Below are 23,149 nucleotides of genomic sequence, written 5' to 3' on the forward strand. Positions count from 1 at the left end.
CCATTGGTGGATTGAGAGGATGACGCAAAGCACAGGCATTTCAACCAATCAAGTTATATTTCCTGGAAGACTGTGAGTGTAGACAACGGGGTTCACTTTATTAGTCATTCGGTGCACCGTTACAAGTTCTAAGAAATTAAAAACGAGTTATGTAATAAATAAACCGTGTGGACACAAACAAAGGTAGCGATTTGCTAAACCAATTTCCCACTAGAAAAGTGGGAACATTACACGATTTGAAATTGACGGACGTTCCAGAATAGAGAGAACGGGTGCATTGCCTTCCTTAGCAAATTATTTATTCCATTACAGGTTATTTAGTAGTTATTTTACATTAAAATGGCTACAAATTTGATCAGCATACTGTTTCGTTTCGTTTTGAGGAATTTGATAACCAGCTAGCAAGGATATAACGATAAGCTCAGTGGCAAGGACGCTTGAAACTAGTTGGGTGCTTTGTGTGCAATTGCGACAGTGGTTGAATCGTTTTTGGCAACTCTATGTTAAAAAAAAACGTCTGGTTGCTAGGTAGACAGAACGCAAAACAGTACTACGAAGGGATATGATGAGAAAAAAGGAAGTAAAGTAGCTAGCTAGCTCGCCAGTCAGGTAAGAAATGACCAGTTATCTAGATAAATACCCCATTCAAATACGTTGACATAGCATGATGTTAGCCCTTGTACCTACTACTAAGCAGTATGTAGCGGGTGCTGTCTCAACAAACAATCGTCAGTTAGCGTTAGCTGGCTACCTAACCAACTTAAGCTAGCTAACTTTAACAGTACTCGTATGGGAGAGAATGCCTGTCATTTGTCAAGGTAATGTTATGAGAAATTGCCACAATGGTTTTAGAGAAGAAGCTCTGTCGTTTGGGTTGTGCCGCGAAATTGTTACGTTTTTGTAACTACTTTCAAGCGAATCCATGTAGCTAGCTTACTTTGGTTAGCTGCTAACCAAACACTGAGATTGGTTTACGCAAACAGTCCTGTTAGCTAGGTACACTCTTCGTTTCACCACTAAAATTTACCAGTGAATTATATGAGGGAAGTTGGTCATGAACATGGCGAACGAACACGCATTTAGTTTGATGGCACGTGTACAGCTAAATAGTAAATCCACACTAGCATGTCACAACTGCATAGGCAACTCAACTCCACGATTTAAAACGTTGAGTTTAATCGGCTAAACTCTGCAGTTAACAATTTGCTTGGTGCTCTATGCTGACATTTTCCACACGTGCTCACACAAATAAACATATTTGAGGTATTCAAGCGGCCATCCGCAGTTGAAACGATAAGTAAGCAGGATTCCCGCCACTGTTTCGGTAAAAGGTTGAGGGAATGGGCTGTGGGAAATGTAACCACACTTAAATTCATAGACCGACCATGATAGAAAAGTACAGTTTTAACCATGTTTGAGGCTATAGTGTTTGTTTACATTTACTTTGTTTACAAACATGGGGAAAACAAGTTATGACAGTTATGATGGGTTATGACAGTTAAACTAAGTTCATGGGGCAGTTTAAGTTCTGCTCTTCAGGAATCAATGGGTTTATCATTTATTTATAAGTCCAAACACTTAGTAGTAATTGCAGATTGCCCTTTCAATGATAAGAATTGCCAGCAAAAATACAGGGTTTATTGTAATTGAATAAATCTAGAAGATTTTTATATGCCTACAGTAGGCATATATAAAGGTGGCAGGTAGCCTAGTGGTTAAGAGTGTTGGGACAGTAACCGAAAGGTTGCTGGTTAGAATCCCCGAGCCGACTAGGTGAAAAATCTGAGCATTTAATGCTAATTGCTCCTATAAGCCGCTCTAGATAAGTGTCTGCTAAATGACTAAAATAATAAATATATGAATCCTAGCTACTTTTGAAGATCAACTCCTGAAGAAGCTACCTTTTCCTTTCTGTGCCACCACATGTTTGCATACTACTGAGGCTGCGGGACAGCGAAGAAATCGTTTCAACAATTATTACCTGGATTCTGTTTTTTAGGGGCACTGTGCTCCCAAGTTATAATTCCAGGCAGCACAGCTAAATATTTAGGAGCATATGCCCCCAAAATGGTAGCTCTGTAGAGCCCTGTAGGTTTAAACCTTCTGTGGTGGTAGCTAGCTAGATAACGTTAGCTACCCTATTGCAGCCAGTGGAAACTTATGAAGACAAACTTGGAAACATTTAAAACAAAGGGCTTCCTCTTTTCTCTATCTTAGGGAAGCATGAGAAGGAAGCGAGATGGTGAAATTCTTTGCTAGGTTGTATGATGGAAGGACTGGGAAAGGAGAGATCCATAAGCAGTTCTAGGCCCTTCCCATGGCTCAGTCATCCCGAGAAAGAGGCCTCGTCCCGGCTCTGGAAACTCACAGACTGCTTCTCCACCTCCGAGCAGCAAAACACCCCAAGTTACAACACAGACAAACAAGTATGTAACATCTCAGCCCAAGAGAACATTACATTCTGCTTCAGTTAAGTATTGACATATTGTAGCCGGAGACCGATGATAGTTTACATTATATGGTGGGTATGAAATACAAAACCCCCATCAGTCAATAAATTGACTGAATTGAATGTAGGGTTTATTACATTTATGTGTACCATTTTTTTTTTTTTTTTATGGCCTTAAAGCTACTACTACTTTAAATGGTGTAGCTATCAATTGTCCCATCAACAATCGCCCACATGAGCAAGCTTATTTAATAAGTCCCTATCAGGTAATGAACGATATCAGATATCAGTCCACGATAAGTGGTCGGTGTCAATTTGCGGTTTCTCTTCCCAGCTCTAATCAATCGTATTATTAGGCGTAGACATTGAAGATAATGATTTCAACATAGAGGGACAAATTAATTTGAAGCTTTGAGAGGAAGCAGTGTGTGAATTGTGGAGAGTGAAGTCTGTGTAAAAAGAGGATTTGGGGATCCTGAGTGGCTAAGGCAAAGCAGTGCTAGAGGCGTCATTACAGACCTGGGTTCGATCCCGGGCTGTATCACAACCGGCTGTGATCAGGAGTCCCATAAGGTGGTGCACAATTGGCCTAGCGCCGTTAGAGGAGGGTTTGGCCGGGGTAGGCCGTCATTGTAAAAAATAATTTGTTCTTTAACCTACTTGCCTTTAAATGAAGGTTAAAAAAGGTTACTAACATAATAGTGAAATGTAGCATTTTAGTCATAACTATATACATTGCTGTGTCCAGTCATTTTAGATAGACAACAGAGTAGATTACATCAGTTAGACAGCGGGATGCTTCAAAAGCCAGAGACTGTTTGTTCCTGAACTTTGTTGTTCTAGAATGACAGTTCCTCTTATTACATATCGTGAATCCTCCCTAGGCAACTATCTGACATGTTAGACACACAGGAGCACACGTCTCTTTACTCTTATCAGTGAACTGAACTGGCCTACTTTCATCAACCTCGTTTTCTCTACCATCTTAAGGCCCTGCTGCGCTATAGACATCGGGCATCCAGCATTGCCATCAGCCATTAAGGAAATGCTTCCTTTGACATCAATGAAAGTTGCTATACTGTTGTGTTGCGCTCGCCTTTGCATCCCGTCCAACGACAGCCTCCAAGCTCAAGAATCGCTGAGGTTCAATTCTTGATGGCTGATGCCCACACTTTTGAATTTAAATAATGACTGAAAAAGGTTGATTTTTGGTTGCATATGTCCTCGACAATACGCCACTGATTATTGTACTAAGATTTATGAAGTCAAGAAGCTACTAGCTAGCAGACGCTAGCTAGCTCACAATGTAAACAAAATCAGCTTGTGTAATTGGAGGATCATTTGGTATAACCACAAGCAATAATTTAATGAGTACTTGCAAAAAAACTGGGCCAAAGCTATTGTCCTTGTGCATATTCAATTAATATGGTACAGTAGGGGAAAAATAAGACTCTCCGCTCTCAAAACAATGTTCTGTGTAGCAGGTAGAACGTCACATTGACACGGCGCTGAAGGCAAAGCCTTCAGTAGTAGAGCTGAAGTGTAAGTTGTACAAAGATAGGTCAGGGTAAACTAGAATACATTTCCACATCAAATCAAAGTTTATTGGTCACGTGAGCACTGTTCAGTGAAATGCTTACTAGCTCTCCTCAACAATGCAGTACAATATCAATCAGGAATCAAATGCCAAATAAAAAAGTAAAAAAATAAGTAGTAAGCATAAAATGATAATGCTGAGAAATAACCTTTTTGTTTGTTTAGTTTTGAAATAACATTTTTCTATGACTTCTTTTCCCAGAACGATTACATGGACAACAGAAAGCCAGTATTGGAGCTGAAAGATCTGCCTCCTCCGCCGCATCATACCGCTGCCTCCCAGCCCTTCCCCCTCGCCCCCCTCCCTCTGCCCCCTCCCTGTCTGCCTCCTCTTCCGCAAGACTCCCTCCAACAACTACCACAACAGGGGGGTAGTCCCAAAGTAAGCGTGTGCACTCATTGTGAGCACTGCAGCACAGCCCCATTATGTCGGGGTGGTTATGGGGTTGTTAGTGGTGAAGGTAGCGCTAGTATTAGTAGTGGTGTCGAGGTCAGCAGCGGTGTCCCACTCTACCTCCCTCCAAGTTCTCAGGAAGCCTCTTTCAGCAGGCTAGGAGCCAGTCAAATAACGCCAACCGCCCTCAACTCCCACCCGCACTTCCCCAGCCTTGGTGGAGGGGATGCTAGAGCCACGCTACTCCCCTCTGGGAGCTACAAGCTCCACATCCCCTCTGTAGACACCACGTCCCAGCCCCTACCCTTTCAGTCTCACTCCCACCTACCATGCTCCTGCTGTACAGGAGGCCTTCTCAGACCTCTCCACTCTTACCCCTCCATCCCTTTACCCTGCAACGAGTCTAAATTCATTACCACCTCCGCCCCCCTATCTACCCCTCACCATAGGACTTGTAACCTGTGGACTCCCGCTGGGTATTACCCCTGTGGTGGTGATTACAACCCTGCCACTCTGGGGGTCCAGAGATCATTGGCAGCACACGGTGACCCCCACATACCCACCTCGGGACATATCTGTTCTTCTAATGCTATGCACTTCAATCTTGAATGCACAGTTTGTCGCACGGGGTCGCACTACTGCCGGGATTGTTTGACGAAGGTTGGTGGAATTCTCTTTGTTCACTGTGGTGGTGGCACTCTATTGTATTGGGTGTCACTTGTATACAAGAACGGGCAGTACTTCGTTCAGTTACATGCATACAAGTTACAATTTGTGTCATTAGCCCATCATTTAGAAATGACTCTTTGCCCATCCCTGACTGTACAATATTACAACATTTGAAGACATGAGTTGTTTTGTCTGACTACAGAATGATAACTTGTTCTTTCCACGTGTTCAGCCTGCAGACAAGTTGTGGCCTAACATTCCTCTGCCCCCGGCCCAGTCGGCCTCAGTGCCAATCCCCATGTGTAACGGCTGTGGGACCTCCTCCGACGGCCTGCTACTGCTGGGTTCCAGCCTGGGCAAATCTGCAACGAAGTATGGTATGTATCACTGTAATGATGTGAGTCGTGTTCAGAAGGACACACTGTACCAGCATTTTTCTCAAAAACAATTCTCACTAGAGACACGCAGGACAGTAGTACCTCACAGTTTCGCTCAATTTCTGAACACGTTTGGTGTTTTTCTCCCACCCCTCCCAGGTTCTCCAGAAGGTCCTGAGAACATCCCTCCGGTGGGTGTTTTCTGGGACATAGAGAATTGCTGCGTTCCCAGCGGTCGCTCTGCTGCAGCCGTGGTCCAGCGCCTCCGCAGCCACTTCTTCCAGGGCCACAGAGAGGCAGAGTTCATCTGCGTCTGTGACATCAGCAAGGAGAACAAGGCCGTCATCCAGGAGCTCAACAACTGCCAGGTAACCTGTGTGTGATCTGATTCCCTCAGCTGGAAAAGTGTTCCGCTGTATTCTTCAGGCTCTGACTCTACCTAAATGAGCAATGTCTGATAGTCTTCTGGCAACATTTTTTTCCAGGTGACGGTAGCGCACATTAACGCTACCGCCAAGAACGCTGCGGACGACAAGCTTCGTCAGAGCCTGCGGCGCTTTGCAGAAACACACACTGCCCCTGCTACTGTGGTGCTAGTCTCCTGTGCGTGTGCTCATTTTACATTCTGGATGTTAAAACTGTTTTTCTTTCATTTCGTTCGTCCACTCCATACCTATGTAGTTAACCCCGGTTCCGAATCCGTTTCGCAGCTGACGTGAACTTTGCCAGTGAGCTGAGCGACCTCCGGCATCGCCATGGTTTCCAGGTGATCCTGGTCCATAAGAGCGGTCAGACGTCGGACGCCCTGCTGCAGCACGCCCACCGCCACGTGGCCTTTGAAGAGATGGTAGCCGACCTGCCGCCCAGACAGGCTGTCAAATCACAGGTAGGCTTCAGAGATGCTTAATTGATATATGTAATCCATATTGCAGAATGGCAGAAGTTCACTTTTTAATAAATGTACAGTACTCTGACTGGTTGCTCAGAGAAGATATCTGCCCTTTAGGCATTACTTCTGGGCGATCTGAAATCTTCCCTTTACTCTTCCAATGGTTCCAGACCTCTTTACATGTTACTTTTGAGTCATTTAGCAGACGCTCTTATCCAGAGCGACTTACAGTAGTGCGTGCATACATTTTCATATTTGTCCATACTGGTCCCCCGTGGGAATTGAACCCACAACCCTTGCCTTGCAAGTGCCATGCTCTACCAACTGAGCCACACGGGTCCTGTGTCTTCCCTCTCGTTCTACAGTATGATCTTTAGTAGTGTAATGCTACGAAACACAATCACAAGACTCCGACCCTGCAAACCTCTTGTCATTTCAAAACACATTTCCAAAGAATGTTCAAAAACGTAAACCCAGAGCGGTCCCCTCTTCTCTCTTTCCCTCCTCTCCTCCCCCCACCAGCTCGGTTTCAACCTGCTCTATGTGTACAACCTGCCACCGGGCTGCGACGGCAAGAGCGTGGGCAACCGCCTGCGCCGCCTCTCGGACAACTGCGGGGGCAAGGTGCTGGGCGTCTCCATGGCCACCGGCACCGCCACCCTCCGCTTCAGCTCGCAGGAAGCGGCGGAGCGCGCCCGCAAGCGCATGGAGAACGAGGACGTGTTCGGCCGGCGCATCACCCTCTCCTTCTCAGCTCCGTCCACTGAGGAGGGGAATGACCCGACCCCACCACTCTCCTCATCTGAGACTCCACCTCCGCTTCCAGTTCAACCTCTTCCCTCCTCTTTTTCCTTCCTTCCCCCGGAGAATCTGCGCTCCCCTAGGAGGAACAGGCGTGCGAGGCGTGAGTGTCAGAGAGAGAGGGAATCCTCGCTCCCCCTCTCCGTTCCGGTGCCTGAGAGGCCCTACAGCCCCAGGAGGGGGAGCGGGGGGGGACCTTACCCCATTCCCCCCCAAACCAGAACCCTTCCTCAGGTCAGCAGCATCCTGCCGCCCCATCCCGCGTGCCGCCTGTCCTCCCCTAACCCTGTCCATGTCCTCCACTCTGCCTGCGCTAACTTGTGGCTTTTAAACTATAGCTGTGCTTCATCCCATGCTTCGTGTAGTTTAATGCCTGGTCTGTTTCTGTACTTTGTTCAACATTTCATGTAATGTTTTAGTCAATGTGTGGCATTTTAACACTTTGTCCCATGCTTCATATAATGTCTGGCTGATTATTTTTTTTATTCATCGCGCCAATTAATGCCTCGATCAATGTTTCATCTAATGATTGCATATCTCTCCCATATCTTTGCTCTATCCCATGCCTCGTCTCGTCAGAATCCTGCTTCTGTTTGTAATCGCTTCCTGTCCTGCCGGCCGTAACAGTCTGTTTTTTATGGTCTCTTTCTTCTACGCTTTTGATCTGTTACTTTGATCTCTGGTCTTTTTATTCTGCTGCTCAGATGCTTTGTCTCCACCCTACAATAGAGCTGAGGGGAAGACTGGAGAACGGTGATGATAATGTCACAGTTATGACAATACAAGAGGTTGAATAATACGACAGTGGGGGAAACGTATAGCTCTGATTTTAATCAATAGCTTTGGTAAAAATCACCAGCATTCTCAAGGACCCCTTCCTCTCAGCTCTATCGTTTTATCTATTAGCCTCTTCCACTTCACATCCATTCTGCCAAGCTGATGGCTATTCTAATACATTCACCACTACATATCTAGTAACGCTTTGGTTGTCCCCCTGGTGCAGGAGCTAGGTGGACTGGAGACCAAGCCCAAGATCGGGGGCTTCCCAAAGGAGAAAGGCCAGCGCAACTCCTCCCCCCACAGTAACGGAGAGGGGCCGTCCCAGCAGCACCCTATCAAGGCAGGCCTCGTAGGAGAGTCTATGTTCAGCTGCAGGAGGTACGCTATGGACGCCAGAGGCCCTTTCAGACTAAAATGAAGAAAGAACAAATGTACTAATTGTTAGATGGTTCCATCACAGTTGGTTCCCACAGGCTTGTATGTGTTTTTACCTTCAATATTGTAAAATGGCCTGCAAAAAGTATCCCTGTTATAGAGGGGTCCATCGACCCAAGGAAGTGTAGAACACATAGGCAGATGTAGGAATTAATAAGCAGCTGTTTCTAAATGAGGTAGTTTGCGCTCAAACTACTGGAGCTGAGGTGATGCCTAAAACTCGCATGCAGTTGTTGTTTTCAGAGAGCTGAGTATGTCATAATCTTTAAACTTCTAGTTAATGTCCTCTCTCCTCTCCCCCATCAGGAGGGACCTCTCCAGCCCCCGCAGTGCATCTGACTCTGAGCGTCAAGTGGACCGGAGCTCTGGAGAGTTCCAGGTCAGCACCCCGTCTGCCTTCAGCAAGCTGACCCTGCACAAGACCTTTAGCGCCTCGGTCCTCCCCCAGCCACAGGGCCTCTCCCAAGGCTCCTGGTCCTCACGGTGAGACCATCAGACACTACAGAATTACTCGTTTGTTTCCTTACCCTGTAAGCAGTCTTTAGGCGAGGAGAGACGTCAGTCCATGCCTTGGTTTTAACTTGAGCCTTTTTTATCCCAAAAAACCAATGCAAGGGAATATCCCCCAAATTAGTTAAGAAATTTCCTGCACGAATCGTCTTAAAGTAACCTCATTGAGCTATACAAATATCTGACACTTTGATGATTTTGTCATGACATTTCAATCTATACCTTCCTATGGTGCTGCCAACCCACTCAACTCCTCTCTTTCTATCTGCTCCAGGAGTGGATCACCATGCATGTCGAGCCGCTCCTCCCCCCTAATGGGCCCTCCTCCCCGGGGCACCAGCAGCCCCTGTCTGCCTGTGGGCCCCCAGGCCTCGGAGCCATTCTTGGACGGGGCAGACTTACAGGTGGCCAACCTGGACTACAGGATGTCCCGTAAGGAGCTGCAGCAGAGCCTGCATGATGCCTTCTCCAGACACGGACGGGTGAGTCCTGTACAGACAGTATTCGGATGCTATTCATTATAGATGTATAGAGCTTTAATCTGTCTCCCGTTTGAGGCTAAAAAGCAAGATGGTGAGGTCAGGATTTAGTAGTTTAGTGTCATTGTATTGATTCAACCTATTCTGTCATTTTCTGACGCGGCTGTGTGTGCTTGTGCCAAAAGTGCTGTGTCGTATTTACGTGGTAGACTGCACTCTATGCCAGCGTTTCCCAAACTCTGTCCTTGGGAACCCAAGAGGTGAATGTTTTGGAATTTTGCCCCAACACTACACAGCTGATTCAAATGATCAAAGCTTGATGATTAGTTGACTATTTGAATGAGCTGTGTAGTGTTGGGGCAAAAACCAAAACTTGGGGTCCAGAGGACCGAGTTTGGGAAACCCTGCTCTTTGCATTTATTACATAAAAAAAAAAAAAAACTTATTTTGGCCTTGAGCTGAAAATGTTTAAGAACCCCTGCCCTATTGCAATGTCATTGAGGAAGGCGATGGGATTTCACTGTCACAATGAGGTCAAATTGCTTGTGCGTCATTCGCGGACACCGTAGACGACATGAGAAGCTAACGTGCGTGTCTCCCTCCAGGTTAAAGGCGTGGAGCTGAGTCCCCACACAGACTACCAGCTGAAGGCCACCGTCCAGATGGTCTCCCTACAGCAGGCCATCAGTGCTGTGAGCAGCCTGCACCGCTACAAGATAGGAAGCAAACGCATCCACGTCTCCCTCATCACCGGGGCCGGCAACAAGTCTCTAGCCATGCTCCGGTATGTACAGTACAGCTAACATTGAGGTAGTACTCTCTCCCGTACGTGTCACATCATTTGGCAGTTTCATGTCTTCGATCGGGGAACTCGTCACCATCCTTTTTTAAATGTCGCCAAAACATGATTTGTACCTGGTTTGAGATGGATCCGGATGGTATGAAACGGTTTCCTCTTTCTACAGCTCTGAAATCTTCCAGATTCTCCAGGACGCGCCAGCCAGCTGTCTTCCCCTTTTCAAGTTCACTGAAATCTATGAGAAAAAGTGAGTCATGTTGCTTCTCTCCTCCTCATCACTCAACCTCCCTCCACCTCTGTAGGAGTTAGTCCTATGCAATGTTAAGTACTGTGGCTGTGTTTACACTCCACTTTTTACCAAAAGCATCTTAATGCTAAGTTCAACATTAGAACTATGGGATCCTATGGTTCTAATGAACTTATCCTTAAGATGCTTTTGGGAAAACGGGCCCTGATCTTTTTTTTCACTAATTGGTCTTTTGACCAATAAGATCTGATGTGAGAAGATCTGATTTGATTGGTTAAAAGACCAATCAGTGGGGGAAAAAGATGAGAATTGGGCTGCCTGTGTGAACGGAGGCTAAGTAAAGGCTATGTCAGTGTACTTTATTAATTCCTTGCCACCTCTCCCCAGATTTGGTCGTAAGCTGGTGGTGAGCGACCTATACAGACTACAAGAGGTGGTGGCGGTGAGGGAGCAGGGTGGAGGCAGGCTGGTGTGTCTCCTCCCCAGTAGCCAGGCCAGGCAGAGCCCTCTGGGGTCGTCTCAGTCCCAGGAGGGGTCCTCGGCTAATGGTAGTCCTGTGGTGTTTGAACAGTTGGAGTACCACGAGCCTGTCTGCAGTTACCACTACACACAGCAGAACTTCAGGTAGGGATAGACTGAAAAACCCATATGCACACACACACTCACATTTATGTCATCTTACAGGACTCTTTTTGAAAAAGTATTTCATAAGAGCTTGATCTCTCTGTCCCTCCCTGTAGTGAGGCAGACTTTGACCCAGACTCGTATAAGATTCCATTTGTTGTGGTGTCTCTGAAGACCCTGGCCTCCCAGGTCCACTGTCTGCTACAGTCCCATGAGGGAACCCTGCCCCTGCTCAGGTAACCAACGCTGTCTCTGCCTGGGTAGATTAACGGACAGTGGATGCTTAATAACGTTGAATTCAATAAATGGAGTCGGAGAGATCTGCCTTGAAATCAAAGTGAACTTTTATGGGAAAACCTTTTTTAATTAATCAAATCAATAGTTCTAGAACCCATTTCATACAAATGGAGTACAATGGCCATTTGGAATTTCGTATAACACTGTAAATGTTACTAGATTTTGGGTTTCATGAATATTCATTTTGCTTTCCTGTGACTCAGTTTCTCCGAGTGCTATGCATCAGAGTTGGGCCCCCTGGCGGTGTCTGAGGAGGGGGAGGAGGAGGGGAGTGTCCCCTTGGAGCACCTCATCACCTGTATACCAGGCATTAACATCGTCACTGCTCAGAACGGCTTCAAGGTCATCAAGTGGATCCACAACAAGCCGCCCGCATCCAACACAGGTACTGACCTGACTCTCAGCTAACCCTCGGGGAGAATTACATTGAAAACCTTCATTTAGACTCGCAGAGGAATCCCTTGGGGTTCATAAAAGCAATACAAACCTACAGAATTTAAACCCCATATTCATTAAAAATGGAAACCCCTATCGCGTAAGACCATTCTCAAAGACACTTGAAGATACTCGGGAGGCAATAAGAATTGTCAGGGTTATGTTGAGCTAAAAACAGTTTTCCTGACATTTTTAGTAGGTGGATACTGTGCTGCTGACGCAGATACCAGCACTCCAAGACAGAGCTGCACCCGCACTACTATTATAATAGAAGTCGTTAAAACCTCTTGCTGTGTGTGTGTGTGTGTCATAGACCAGTGGACGCAGCGATGCAAGTCCCCGGTGGGGAACCCCCAGTTGATCCAGTTCAGTAGAGAGCTCATTGACCTGATGAAGGGTCAGCCCTGCAACCTGATGCCCATCAGCAAGTTCATACCGGCCTACCACCACCACTATGCCAAGCAGTGTAGGGTCTCTGACTACGGATACTCTAAGCTGCTGGAGCTACTGGAGGCTGTGCCTCACGTACTGCAGGTATGATACACACACACACACACATACACACACGCGCAGTTTAATAAATCGCTCCATTACACAGATAATCAAAGATGGCAGTTACTCAAGCTCAATTTAATTGACACATGATGGATCACTTTTAATCTTGCTAGTTTAGTGACTTCCTAGCTCAAACACACAATGAAAAGACTGGGAGACCATCTGCTATCCCTTCTGACAAAGCCTTGCCCACTTTGTTTCTCATTACACACTTCAACAGCCTTGAGGTTAGATCCCTGACAGAAACAATTAGTACAACGTCTAATAGATTATTGCAGCAGGAAGTGCTTGCATACACTCAGTGGTGGCAACCCTGATGTAAACAAAGCATGAATGAATCTGTTTTTCTTCTCTCAACTCCAGATCCTTGGCATGGGGACCAAGCGTCTGCTGACCCTGACCCACCGTGCCCAGGTGAAGAGATTCACCCAGGACCTCCTCAAACTGCTCAAGTTCCAGGCCAGCAAACAGGTGGCCATCACGGACTTCATGCAGGCCTACCATTGGTCAGTACTACCACAGGAACTGCCCACTCCGCCACTCTCTCAGCAAATCATACTGTCTAGCCAAAGAGTCTAAAATTCATGCAGACCAACCACTGGTCAATTCTATAGGGGGACCGCCCATTCCCACGCTCTCAGCCAATCATGTTGTCTATCCGAAGAGCTAAGCACATTCCTGTCAGCTATTGTTAATTAACAGTAAAGTATTTGTTTTAAGACTTCGTTTGGATTCTGTTTCTATTGGCTTATTTGGAGGTGTATTTACTTGTGATGGTGTTTTATAGGAATTCATTTGGAAGTGTATTTTCTATGTCAAATGGCACCCTGTATGTGTGTATGTTCATACAATGTGTTTCTATTGCTACAGGTGCTTCTCCAGAGACTGGCGGGTGCTGGACTATGGGATGTGTGATCTGATGGACCTGCTAGCTGAGATCCCTGACACCACCATCACCATCACACACCAGGACTTGGACACTGTCATCTCTGTACCCAAGAGAGGTGAGATGAGGTCCCACTGTATGGGTCTTAGGGTTGCAACATTCCGGTAACTTCCCAATATTCTCGGGTTGAAGGATTCTGTCTTTTTCGTGGTTATTGTTCCGGTGTACTTCCACCTGGGATTTCTGGGAATTTAGGGCAAGTAACAAGAATTTTGCAACCCTAATGGGTCTGATATCAGGGTAACGGATAAACTACCAGAGGGTTGTTCTGTCTTTCTAGTACATTTTATCCCTTGGGGGGAACATACCCAGCTTTTGGAAGGAACATGTGAAATATTGACAACGTTTGTTTAGAAAATATGTTGAACTTGGGACCAGACGGTTGGGTTGTTGTTTTGTTTGTGTCTGTAGTTCTACATTTGATCCCTGGGGGAAAATTGTGAAATATTAGTCACTTTTTTTGTTTAGGATTTTTTAAAGGTTTTTTTTTCACTCTTATTCAACCCAGAAATTCCCTTGGAGATGGATAAGAATATCCTTGCCATGGGAGGGCATGGAATAAAGTAATGCGTTTCACACACACACACATATGCCTGACTATCTCCTGACTGTGACCTGGCTGGTGTAGCAGTGATGCCGCAGCCTCCAGTACACGTCTACGGTGTCGGCATGCAGTAGGTTTAAACCCAGCCTACTGCCTTTTGACACAACCTCCTATCTTTCCACACTGTCATCCTCTGTCTGTTCAATAAAGTCAGAAAATACCTGTTATACTTGTTTTTTTGTTGTTTTTTTCCCCCATTTTTTTATTTCACCTTTATTTAATGGGTATGGGGTTGATGTGGTTGGGGATCAGGTTGTTTTTCCCTCTACCTGTTTACCTGTTTTTCTGTATTATCTTTAAAATGGCAAATTAAAAAAACGGCAAAAAAATAAAATGACCTGTAATAGGAATTACCAGGTGAGCAAAAAGGAGAGAAGGTGAAGTAAATGTATAAATACGTGGTTTATTACAACAAGGAGACGCCATCCAGCAGAGAAAATGTCTAATTGGCATATATATATATATATATATATATAATAAATAAACAGAGTTTTTAACTCTTGCCCTCCTTTGTCTCGTCCCCCTCAGATCGTACATCAGATGAGATGGAGCGGACCAAGCAGTTTGGTAAGGAGGTAGTGGACCTACTGCGTCACCAGCCCCACTGTCGCATGGCCTTCTCCAAGTTCATCCCTACCTACCACCACCACTTCGGACGCCAGTGCAAACTCGCCTACTACGGCTTCACCAAGCTCATGGAGCTCTTCGAGGCCATCCCCGACGTACTCGTGGTGGGTGGAGGCCAGAGTCATTCTCTGTCCCAGGAGGAATGTGTTTTTTATTTGTTGACTTCAGAGTGCTGCAGGAGAAGCCATTGATCATGTCAGATTATCCTCAATTTATCCACAGCACTACCTTCATTTAGAATGACTTGGAAATTAATTGCAACGTCTGACAGTAATAACTGTCATACCCAGCAGCTATTTTTTTCCACCTGCCATAAATATTGGTGTGCATCTCATTTCTGTCCTAATGGGTAATTTCTTATCAGTACAAATAACATTATAGTAGAGGGGACATTTTGTTATGGAACCTCTCTCTCTCTCCCCCCAGGTGTTGGAGTGTGGAGAGGAGAAGGTGCTGACCCTAACAGAGGTAGAGCGTGTGAAGGCCCTGGCTGCCCAGCTGGTCAAGATGCTCCGTTCCCAGAGAGACTCCAGCCTGCCTGCTGCCCAGCTACTGTCTGAGTACAGCAAGACCTTCGGCTACGGCCTGAGGCTCCAGGACTACGACGTCTCCTCCCTGCCCGCCCTGCTCGTCAACCTCTGCCACGTCGTCAAGGTATCAGTTCAGTCAAATACATCTGTAGTAGGCTGTTGTACTTAATAGATTTAGACTGATTTAAATGGTTGTGATACGGCATGTTTTGATGGTTGTCGACTCCAACACTGAACAAGAGCATCCTGAGCTATACAAGACCTCGTGTAAACAAGATAACATTATTTTGGTCCCTAAGGATGAGTCACAAGTATTTCTTGATATGAATTGATGTCACTGAAGTGGCTTTGATGAGGTTTGAGCATGCAGGCCCCTTATTGGTGCGTTGAAATGTCATCTTTATATTGGAAATGAGCTATCAATTCCAGATTCAGCATTATTTTCTGAATACCAAGGTTCATCTCTCACCTCCAACTGTGAAGGCATTTTGATACCTGCTGCAGTATAAAGGGATTTTTATAAATGCATCTGATTTTGATCTTCTCCTCAGGTGGTGGACGGCGCTAACGGCCGTGAGGTCCAGCTGATCAACAGGAAGTCTCTGCGCTCGTTAACGTGCCAGCTGCTGTCCCTGCTGATGGGCCTGGGGCAGCACGAGGGAGACGGCTCCGTCAGCGTGGAGGGCTTGAGTCTGCTGTATCATTCTGTACATGGGGTACAGCTCAACCCCTGTGAATACGGCTTCCTCTCGCTCAGCGAGCTGCTGAAGAGCCTGCCTTACCTGGTGGAGGTCGGTGGACTGGACCATAGAGATATCATACTATACTAATGTTTAATTCTAGTTCTATAGACGGGAACCTTTTTGCTCTACTGCCTTTTTGTCTGATTTGAAGAATGAAGGATCATGGATTCCTGTGGAAAGCATTTTTTTAGGGCTTTTTCACAGGGTCTTAAAGTTGGGTAGCATTGTGTTAGTCGGGTTTTGTAATTGTCTGAGACGTATTGCACAATCCTTTTGAATGAAATACTGTGGTTATATGTTAGAATATTTGGAATGATGACCACTAGGTCTTTGTGTGTAGGTCTAGTCTAGACCAGGGGTCGGCAAACTACGACCCGCGGGTTAAAAAAAAAACTCTTAAACCTCAAACTAGACAAAATATGTTGAAAAGACAATGGACCTATACATTTTCAAATAACTGCCCGTTCTGGCCCACCCCCCAAAAAATGTGTGTGGCCCTCTGTTTCATTTCGAAATCCCAATGTGGCCCTCGAGCCACAAAGTTTGCCCTCCCCTGGTGTTTCTCATAACTTCCCTTCTCCCCCCCCCCACCCCCCCTAGCTGTTCTACGGTGAGGGTGAGGAGGAAGGCGAGCGTGGCGAGGAGAGAGTTAGACTAACCCGCCTGTACCAGTTTGCCCGTAGGGTGCGTGCCCTGCTCCACACCTACCACTACCACCAGATCTTCCTAACGGAGTTCCCCGGGGCCTACGCCAAGTTCACCGGACGCGGCCTCCAACCTCGCTCCTACGGCTACGGCAGCCTAGACGACCTGCTCAACGCCATACCACAGGTACAGAATTAGGCCAAACTTTTTTTTTTTTAAGTGCTTTTCTCAAATTCAAAGCTGATAGACAAGAAACGTCTAGTTAAACAACATGTTGGAAATACACAGATGTGTTATGATAAGATGGGAATTGATAACGCTTGTATCTAAAGAGTTCTTCAGCATATGGACCTGCACTGGGATATCACTGTCGAAGCAGCAGATGTAGTCAATGTGGTTAGTTGCCTTCTCTGTCCCTGCACTGTGTACGGCTTTAGCCCCACAGCAGACTCTGTGGTGACGGATGGATGGGGTTTGTGGTAATTAAATGGGATGTTACTTCTGCCTGTGTGCAGGTAGTGTGGATCAAAGGACATGGCCACAAGAGGATTATCGTTTTGAAGAACGATATGAAAGGTAAAGACAAATCAGCCTGACCGTCTGGCAGCAGGAACTGTGGAAACAAATGGCTTTAGCCTTACCTGCATTTAGTATTAACATACGGGAAGGGATTGTTATCAGTTCATCTCATGGGCGTCATGTTGTATGATCCTTCAACATGAGACAAGTTGAACATTACATGTGATGGGAACAGAATTTGTGGTGTTTTGCTTGTATGATGTGAACACAAATGGTGTTTTGAAGGTACAATGTTTACTCTGTAATGGAAAGAGTGTAATAATTGTCTGTGGGTTGGCTGGTTCTCTTCAGCAGCACGAGCCACTGGAGCCAGCCCTGCAGCCTCAGAGGAGCCAGAGGACGGGGACAGCCAAAGAGACAGCCCCTGTAGCAACACAGAGTCTGGAACTCACAGCCCAGGTAACTAACCACACCACTGGAGTCTTAGGCACTATTACCAATGTTTTGATGTTCTTCTTTTTGCCTTGTAGGTGGTTTTAGGCTTTTTAATAGTTGTTTATACATTGAAGCAGAAATTAAGTATATTTTTCTCCCTCAGGTGTTGGTGGGGTGGAGACAGAGCTGCTGTGTCTGACTTCTCCAGTAGACCTGCTGTGTGGCCCAGTACCCTCCTGCCTGCCCTCTCCCCAGCTGCACCCTGACCCCGTTCTCCAACAGGCTGACCTCATCTACTTCGGGCAGACGCCATCACCAGCAGGTGAGCTGATCACGTGATCAACTGCGGTTCAAACCCAGGTCTTCTGTGTGCCATGAGACTGTTAGCCCTCCTAGGCATTAGCTTCAAGCTTACTCATGCTCCGCTATACACACAGCCGACATCTTCCCCTGGACTGACCTGGATATGTGTTTCCATTGTGGGTTTTTCAGAGCGTGATAAACCTGAGGAGGAAGCGGTAGCAGAAGAAGTAGCAGCTCCTGCTGTCTGTGACACATCTGAGCCTATAGAACCACTAACTGACAACAACCAGAATGTTGTTGTTTTGGTTTCTACGACAACCAAGCCTCCACAGAATGTGACCCGCAAAATGGCGTCCGTTGAAAACAGCCCCAGCAAGAGGGCTCCTCGCAATAAAGTGAAGCTGGCAGCTAACTTCTCTTTTACAGCCACCCCCTAAGACACGCACTGACAATCACATGCTGGAACAAGCACACACTCGCACATACTCACACACACACACACACATTCATCACACACAACTCAAAAATGAAGAGTTGATCGGCTAAATTGTAAAAAGCCCCAAAAATAATGATTTGTTTTTAGTCATGCCCCCCGCAACAAACTGTGACATTATTTCCTTTCATTGCCTTTTCCCCTTATCTTTTCAAACTCAACCATCATGTTGATGTAGGTGTTTCTTCACAAAGCCATGCGTTTTCTTGTTGCAGTTATTTCTGCCACAGCCATTCATTTTTCAAAGCCGTGTAATTTTAGTCAGATTAATGCATGTCCAGAAAGGTTTTGTGGTAGATATTAAGTATATACTATGGATAAACTGTTTGGAAACATGATTCTCTGAAAGTGGAAAGAGAACTTTCCCACATTGGACAATACAGCAACAACAAATACTGAGGTAGTTGGCACTGTAGCCACGAGTTTACACTGCAAATCGCAAACGATGCCTATTTTACCACTGAATACCCTTACCTGAACTCAAAACCCCTCAGAGATTTAATACAGTAACTTGTTTAAAAATGGGAACTTATACAGGGATTTTATATCATGTGTCAAGGAAGCTCTGAGGGAAAGCTATATAAATATGTAGAGAAACGTCGTTATTTTGATACCGCCTTGCTATGTTTCAAGAAAGGAACCGTAAAGTGTCTACTGCCCTCTCCGCTGTGTTGTCCCCTTTGCATTTTGTCATCGGACAAATGCACTTCTTCATACAGCTAGTAAAAAAAAAAAATATGTTGAGCTTTGCCATTGAGGCAGCTTTGGAGGTAGTATTGACAATTATCGTTATTGAGTAACCATGCCCATCTCATTCTTTTAACTCTTTCTCTTGGGCAATGTTTACCATTGTGTTTAGTTCACACGCCAGTGTTAGTCCTCAGACATAAGTTCCACCTTGACTATGTTCTTTCATAAAGTAGTAGCCTATATGACTGGTGTTTTCAGTTTCTCAGTTAAGTATCGAGTCAATGGCAGGAGTGATCAAAATGGCTTCGAAGTAACTTTGACGGCAGTCTGGTCTCAGTCAAATCGATCTAAGCTTGTATCTGTGTGTTCTCAATGGGGTGTCGCAATCAGCTCTGTCTCCAATGTGTACGACAGTGTGAAAGAGAAGGAATTCTGATTCCTCAGTGATGAGTTTTGAACGAGCTCTTGGCGAGGTTGAGGGCCAGTCTGCCTTGGGCCGTTATTTAGGCAAGGCAGAAGCCGAGACCCTGAATACTTGGACCAAGTGTTAAAAAGCTTAGAGGCAGCGTGAACAAAGATATGGTGACACTGTTTGCTGCCGGAAGCTAAGTCGAAATAATTTCTGTTTTTGTATTTTTAGAGATTGAGTGCGGTTTACACTTGAATAACTTATAGGTGGTGTGTAATATGCATGTTGTGCATAAAAAAAAACAACATTTTATGCATGGTGTAAACCTATTAGGTCAGAAATCAGATTGTTAGTGAACTGCATTTTTTAAAGAAATTAGTTGAAGTTGTCTTGTTTCCGCAGAAACCATATATTAGAGGTATTGTTTACATCACCCCTCACTCCTGGTTACCGTTTACATCACACACACCCCCCCCTCCCCCACTCCTGGTTACTGTGGAAACGCCCAAGGTTGTTTTTGTTCAACCTTGTTGCTTTTTGTCTACATTTTCAGTGTTGTCTCTACTGGTTGAGTAGAGGAGCTGGGATTTTTGATTTTTAAAACAATGAGATAGACTTGGTGTTTTTAGTAAAAGTGGAGAGAAGAGATGGGCACTTGTGTGCTCCAGCTGCACATGAAACAGCAAGAGGGGCCCCTGGAGGCCCCCGATAGGATCAAAGGGACAAAGGCCCTCGTGCGGCTCTGGACAACGCCTGGCTCTTACAATGGCTTGTATCTGCCATGGCGCTTAGTAAGGGATGGCGTCTGAATGGACTGGAGACATACCTCATTCGTCTTTACGTAACATTTTTACTTGTGATTGTCTATAGATTTATTTTTTGTTGTTGCCTATCCTACGTGTTGATGAGAGTGCTGATTGTACCAACCAACCCCAAGTTATGACATTGAGTTCCTACTGACAAGCATGGTTTGGAAAGTAGAAGGCATGACTTGATGTAAGGGAAAAACAGCATCCCTATGAACGGTTGTTGAAAGATGCAGCTTTCTCTCTTGTGCTACTGTTGAAGATGCAGAAAAGACCAGAGAATTGGGCCAGGGCCCCTTATGTCCATCTCCTTTGATCCAAAATGTCTTCCTTCTGTCAGTGTTACTGTATGTATTGGAGATTCAGTTGAAGACCAGAGAAATTGGGCCAGAGCCCATGATAGTGATCTCCTTGCCAAGAGCCAATATGGCTGCTCAGATTCCTGTCCTGTTAGTGTTTTTCCTGTTGACTGTGTTTCAAATTAGCATCTAATTTGATTCTCCTCGTTAGTTACTAGACTTTTGTGTTTTGAAGCCCAAGATTCTTCCTGTTTCTAATTACATGACTCACTCAGTAAAGGAGGTTGATTTCCCAGAATCTTGAGCGATTTCCGATCCGGTATTTTGAGGGATAACGGCTTAAAGGCTCAGAATCTTCTGAAAGTGTTAGACCCAGTTTTAACAATGGGCTGAATCTTATTTCTCTCTTTAACAAAGGGACAATCGGGACAAAAGTTGCCTTAAAATTGTGCACTAAAACTTAAATTATACTTTAGTTTGGCCTCGAAAGATACAACTGCGTTTTACGTTAGAACTAACTCCCAGGTGCTACAGTGTCCACTATCTCAGAAGGCAGAGTTAAAAATAAGAGGTACATTGTCATAAGTTTGCTTACATCAATAAAAAGCAGCATGTACTGGTAAAGTACTCCGTATGCACCTTTGCATAGCTTTGGTTCTTGTAAAAGGAGGTTTATTGTGGGTTTGTTCATTTCTGAGGTGAAAAAAAATGTTTTGCAAGGTTTTGTCGTTGGTTCATTTGTATCGGACTCCACTATAGTACGAATTAATTGTATCTCGAAGTGAGTATATCATGGTCTGCATCTGAAACGGCAGCATATTCCCTATATAGTGCACTACTTTATATGAACTCTGGTCAAAAGTAGTGCACTATATAGGGAATAGGGTGCTATTTTGGATAATACCATGTCTGTCAATGTTTGTTTGCACTTCTTAGTCTCTCTGTTGTACTCCCATGGAACTCACCCCCTCCAGTTTTTGTCATCAAGGTTATCCTTTGTGATAATTTTTCTGTTCTGTATTTGTTTCACTGAAGTATTCTATCGTTCCTTCTCTCTGTTCCCCCTTCACCTCACCATACACATACAAGACGTTGTTGTAACCGTTTCATTGATGTTGAGGGGACCAAATGATTTCTGTTTGAATAAATCACTCAAGCATTACTCCTTCCTCTTTATTTTTGACTTAAGTTTCTCTTAAAGGGCTAGTTGAAGGTGTTATATTTTTTACTTGCTGAAAGTGACAGTAAGTGCAAAGGGTTTGATGGTTTGCTAGCTGGTAATTTAGCAATGTTACTGAAACTTCAAACTGAACGATCCCTTTAAATGACTTGGAAAAACAGTGAATTCCTGAAAGATGCCTTTTTATTTAAATACAGTACCAGTCAAAAGTTTGGACACACCTACACATTCAAGGGTTATTCTTTATTTTTACAATTTTCTACATTGTAGAATAACAGTGAATACATCAAAACTATGAAATAACACACATGGAATCATGTAGTAACCAAAAAAGTTAAACAAATCAAAATATATTTTAGATTCTCTAAAGTAGCCACCCTTGGCCTTGATGACAGCTTTGCACACTCTTGGCATTCTCTCAACCAGCTTCATTAGGAATGCTTTTCCAACAGTCTTGAAAGAGTTCCTACATATGCTGAGCACTTGTTGGCTGCTTTCCCTTTATGGTCAAACTCCATTGGGTTGAGGTCAGGTGATTGTGGAGGCCAGGTCATCTGATGCAGCACTCCACTCTCCTTGGTCAAAAAGCCCTTACACAGCCTGGAGGTGTTATTTTTGGTTGTTGAAAAACAAATGATAGTCCCGCTAATTGCAAACCAGATGGGATGGCGTAGCGCTGCAGAATGCTCTGGTAGCCATGCTGGTTGTGTGCCTTGAATTCTAAATAAATCACTGCCAGTGTCACCAGCAAAACACCATCACACCAACTCCTCCATGCTTCATGGTGGGAACCACAGATGCGGAGATCATCCGTTCACCTACTCTGCGTCTCACAAAGACATGGCGGGTTGGAATCAAATATCTCAAATTTGGACTCAACGGACCAAAGGACAGATTTCCTTTACTGCATGCTCGTGTTTCTTGGCCCAAGCAAGTCTCTTCTTATTATTGGTGTCCTTTTAGTAGTGATTTCTTTGCAGCAATTCGACCATGAAGGCCTAATTCACGCAGTCTCCTCTGAACAGTTGATGTTGAGATGTGTCTGTTACTTTAACTCTGTGAAGCATTTATTTGGGCTGCAATTTCTGAGGCTGGTAACTCGAATGAAGTCTGGTTCTTCCTTTCCCGTGGCGGTCCTCATGAGAGCCAGTTTCATCATAGCGCTTGATGGTTTTTGCGACTGCACTTGAACAAACTTTCAAAGTTCTTAATTTTCCGCATTGACTGAGCTTAATGTCTTAAAGTAATGATGGACTGTCGTTTCTCTTTTCTTATTTGAGCTGTTCTTGCCATAATATGGACTTGGTATTTTACCAAATAGGGCTATCTTCTGTATACCACCCCTACCTTGTCACAACACAACTGATTGGCTCAAACGTATTAAGAAGGAAAGAGATTCCACAAATTCACTTTTAACAAGGCACACCTGTTAATTGAAATATATTCCAGGTGACTACCTCATGAAGCTGGTTGAGAGAATGCCTAGAGTGTGCAAAGCTGTCATCAAGACAAAGAGTGGCTACTTTGAAGAATCTCAAATATAAAATATATTTTGATTTAACACTTGTTTTGGTTACTACATGA

The 23,149-nt window shown here is 44.9% G+C and overlaps 1 protein-coding gene across 6 annotated transcripts; it reads left to right on the forward strand.

Annotated features, from left to right (window-relative positions):
• The first annotated feature begins 46 nt into the window (after positions 1–46).
• On the forward strand, positions 47–21,547 carry LOC115147283 (meiosis regulator and mRNA stability factor 1). Of its 6 annotated transcripts, none has more exons than XM_029689442.1 (27): positions 47–183; positions 2,218–2,426; positions 4,248–5,099; positions 5,341–5,485; positions 5,645–5,853; positions 5,971–6,088; positions 6,196–6,371; positions 6,897–7,409; positions 8,179–8,333; positions 8,697–8,873; positions 9,175–9,382; positions 9,985–10,163; positions 10,345–10,425; positions 10,813–11,049; positions 11,166–11,285; positions 11,550–11,731; positions 12,095–12,315; positions 12,700–12,842; positions 13,207–13,340; positions 14,415–14,617; positions 14,940–15,167; positions 15,595–15,834; positions 16,387–16,617; positions 16,947–17,007; positions 17,302–17,409; positions 17,549–17,707; positions 17,878–21,547. In XM_029689442.1, exons 2-27 carry the CDS (start codon positions 2,265–2,267, stop codon positions 18,123–18,125), a joined length of 5,490 nt encoding a protein of 1,829 aa, XP_029545302.1. In that variant the 5' UTR covers positions 47–183; positions 2,218–2,264; the 3' UTR covers positions 18,126–21,547. The 6 variants fall into 6 exon arrangements, with proteins under 6 accessions (XP_029545302.1, XP_029545301.1, XP_029545303.1 ...); XM_029689441.1 differs by lacking the exon at positions 47–183 and adding an exon at positions 244–609; XM_029689443.1 differs by lacking the exon at positions 47–183 and adding an exon at positions 244–609 and having other exon boundaries at positions 17,305–17,409.
• Positions 21,548–23,149: the final 1,602 nt, after the last annotated feature.

This window comes from Salmo trutta, chromosome 14 (genome assembly GCF_901001165.1).
Source record: "Salmo trutta chromosome 14, fSalTru1.1, whole genome shotgun sequence".
Taxonomy (NCBI): Eukaryota; Metazoa; Chordata; class Actinopteri; order Salmoniformes; family Salmonidae; genus Salmo; species Salmo trutta.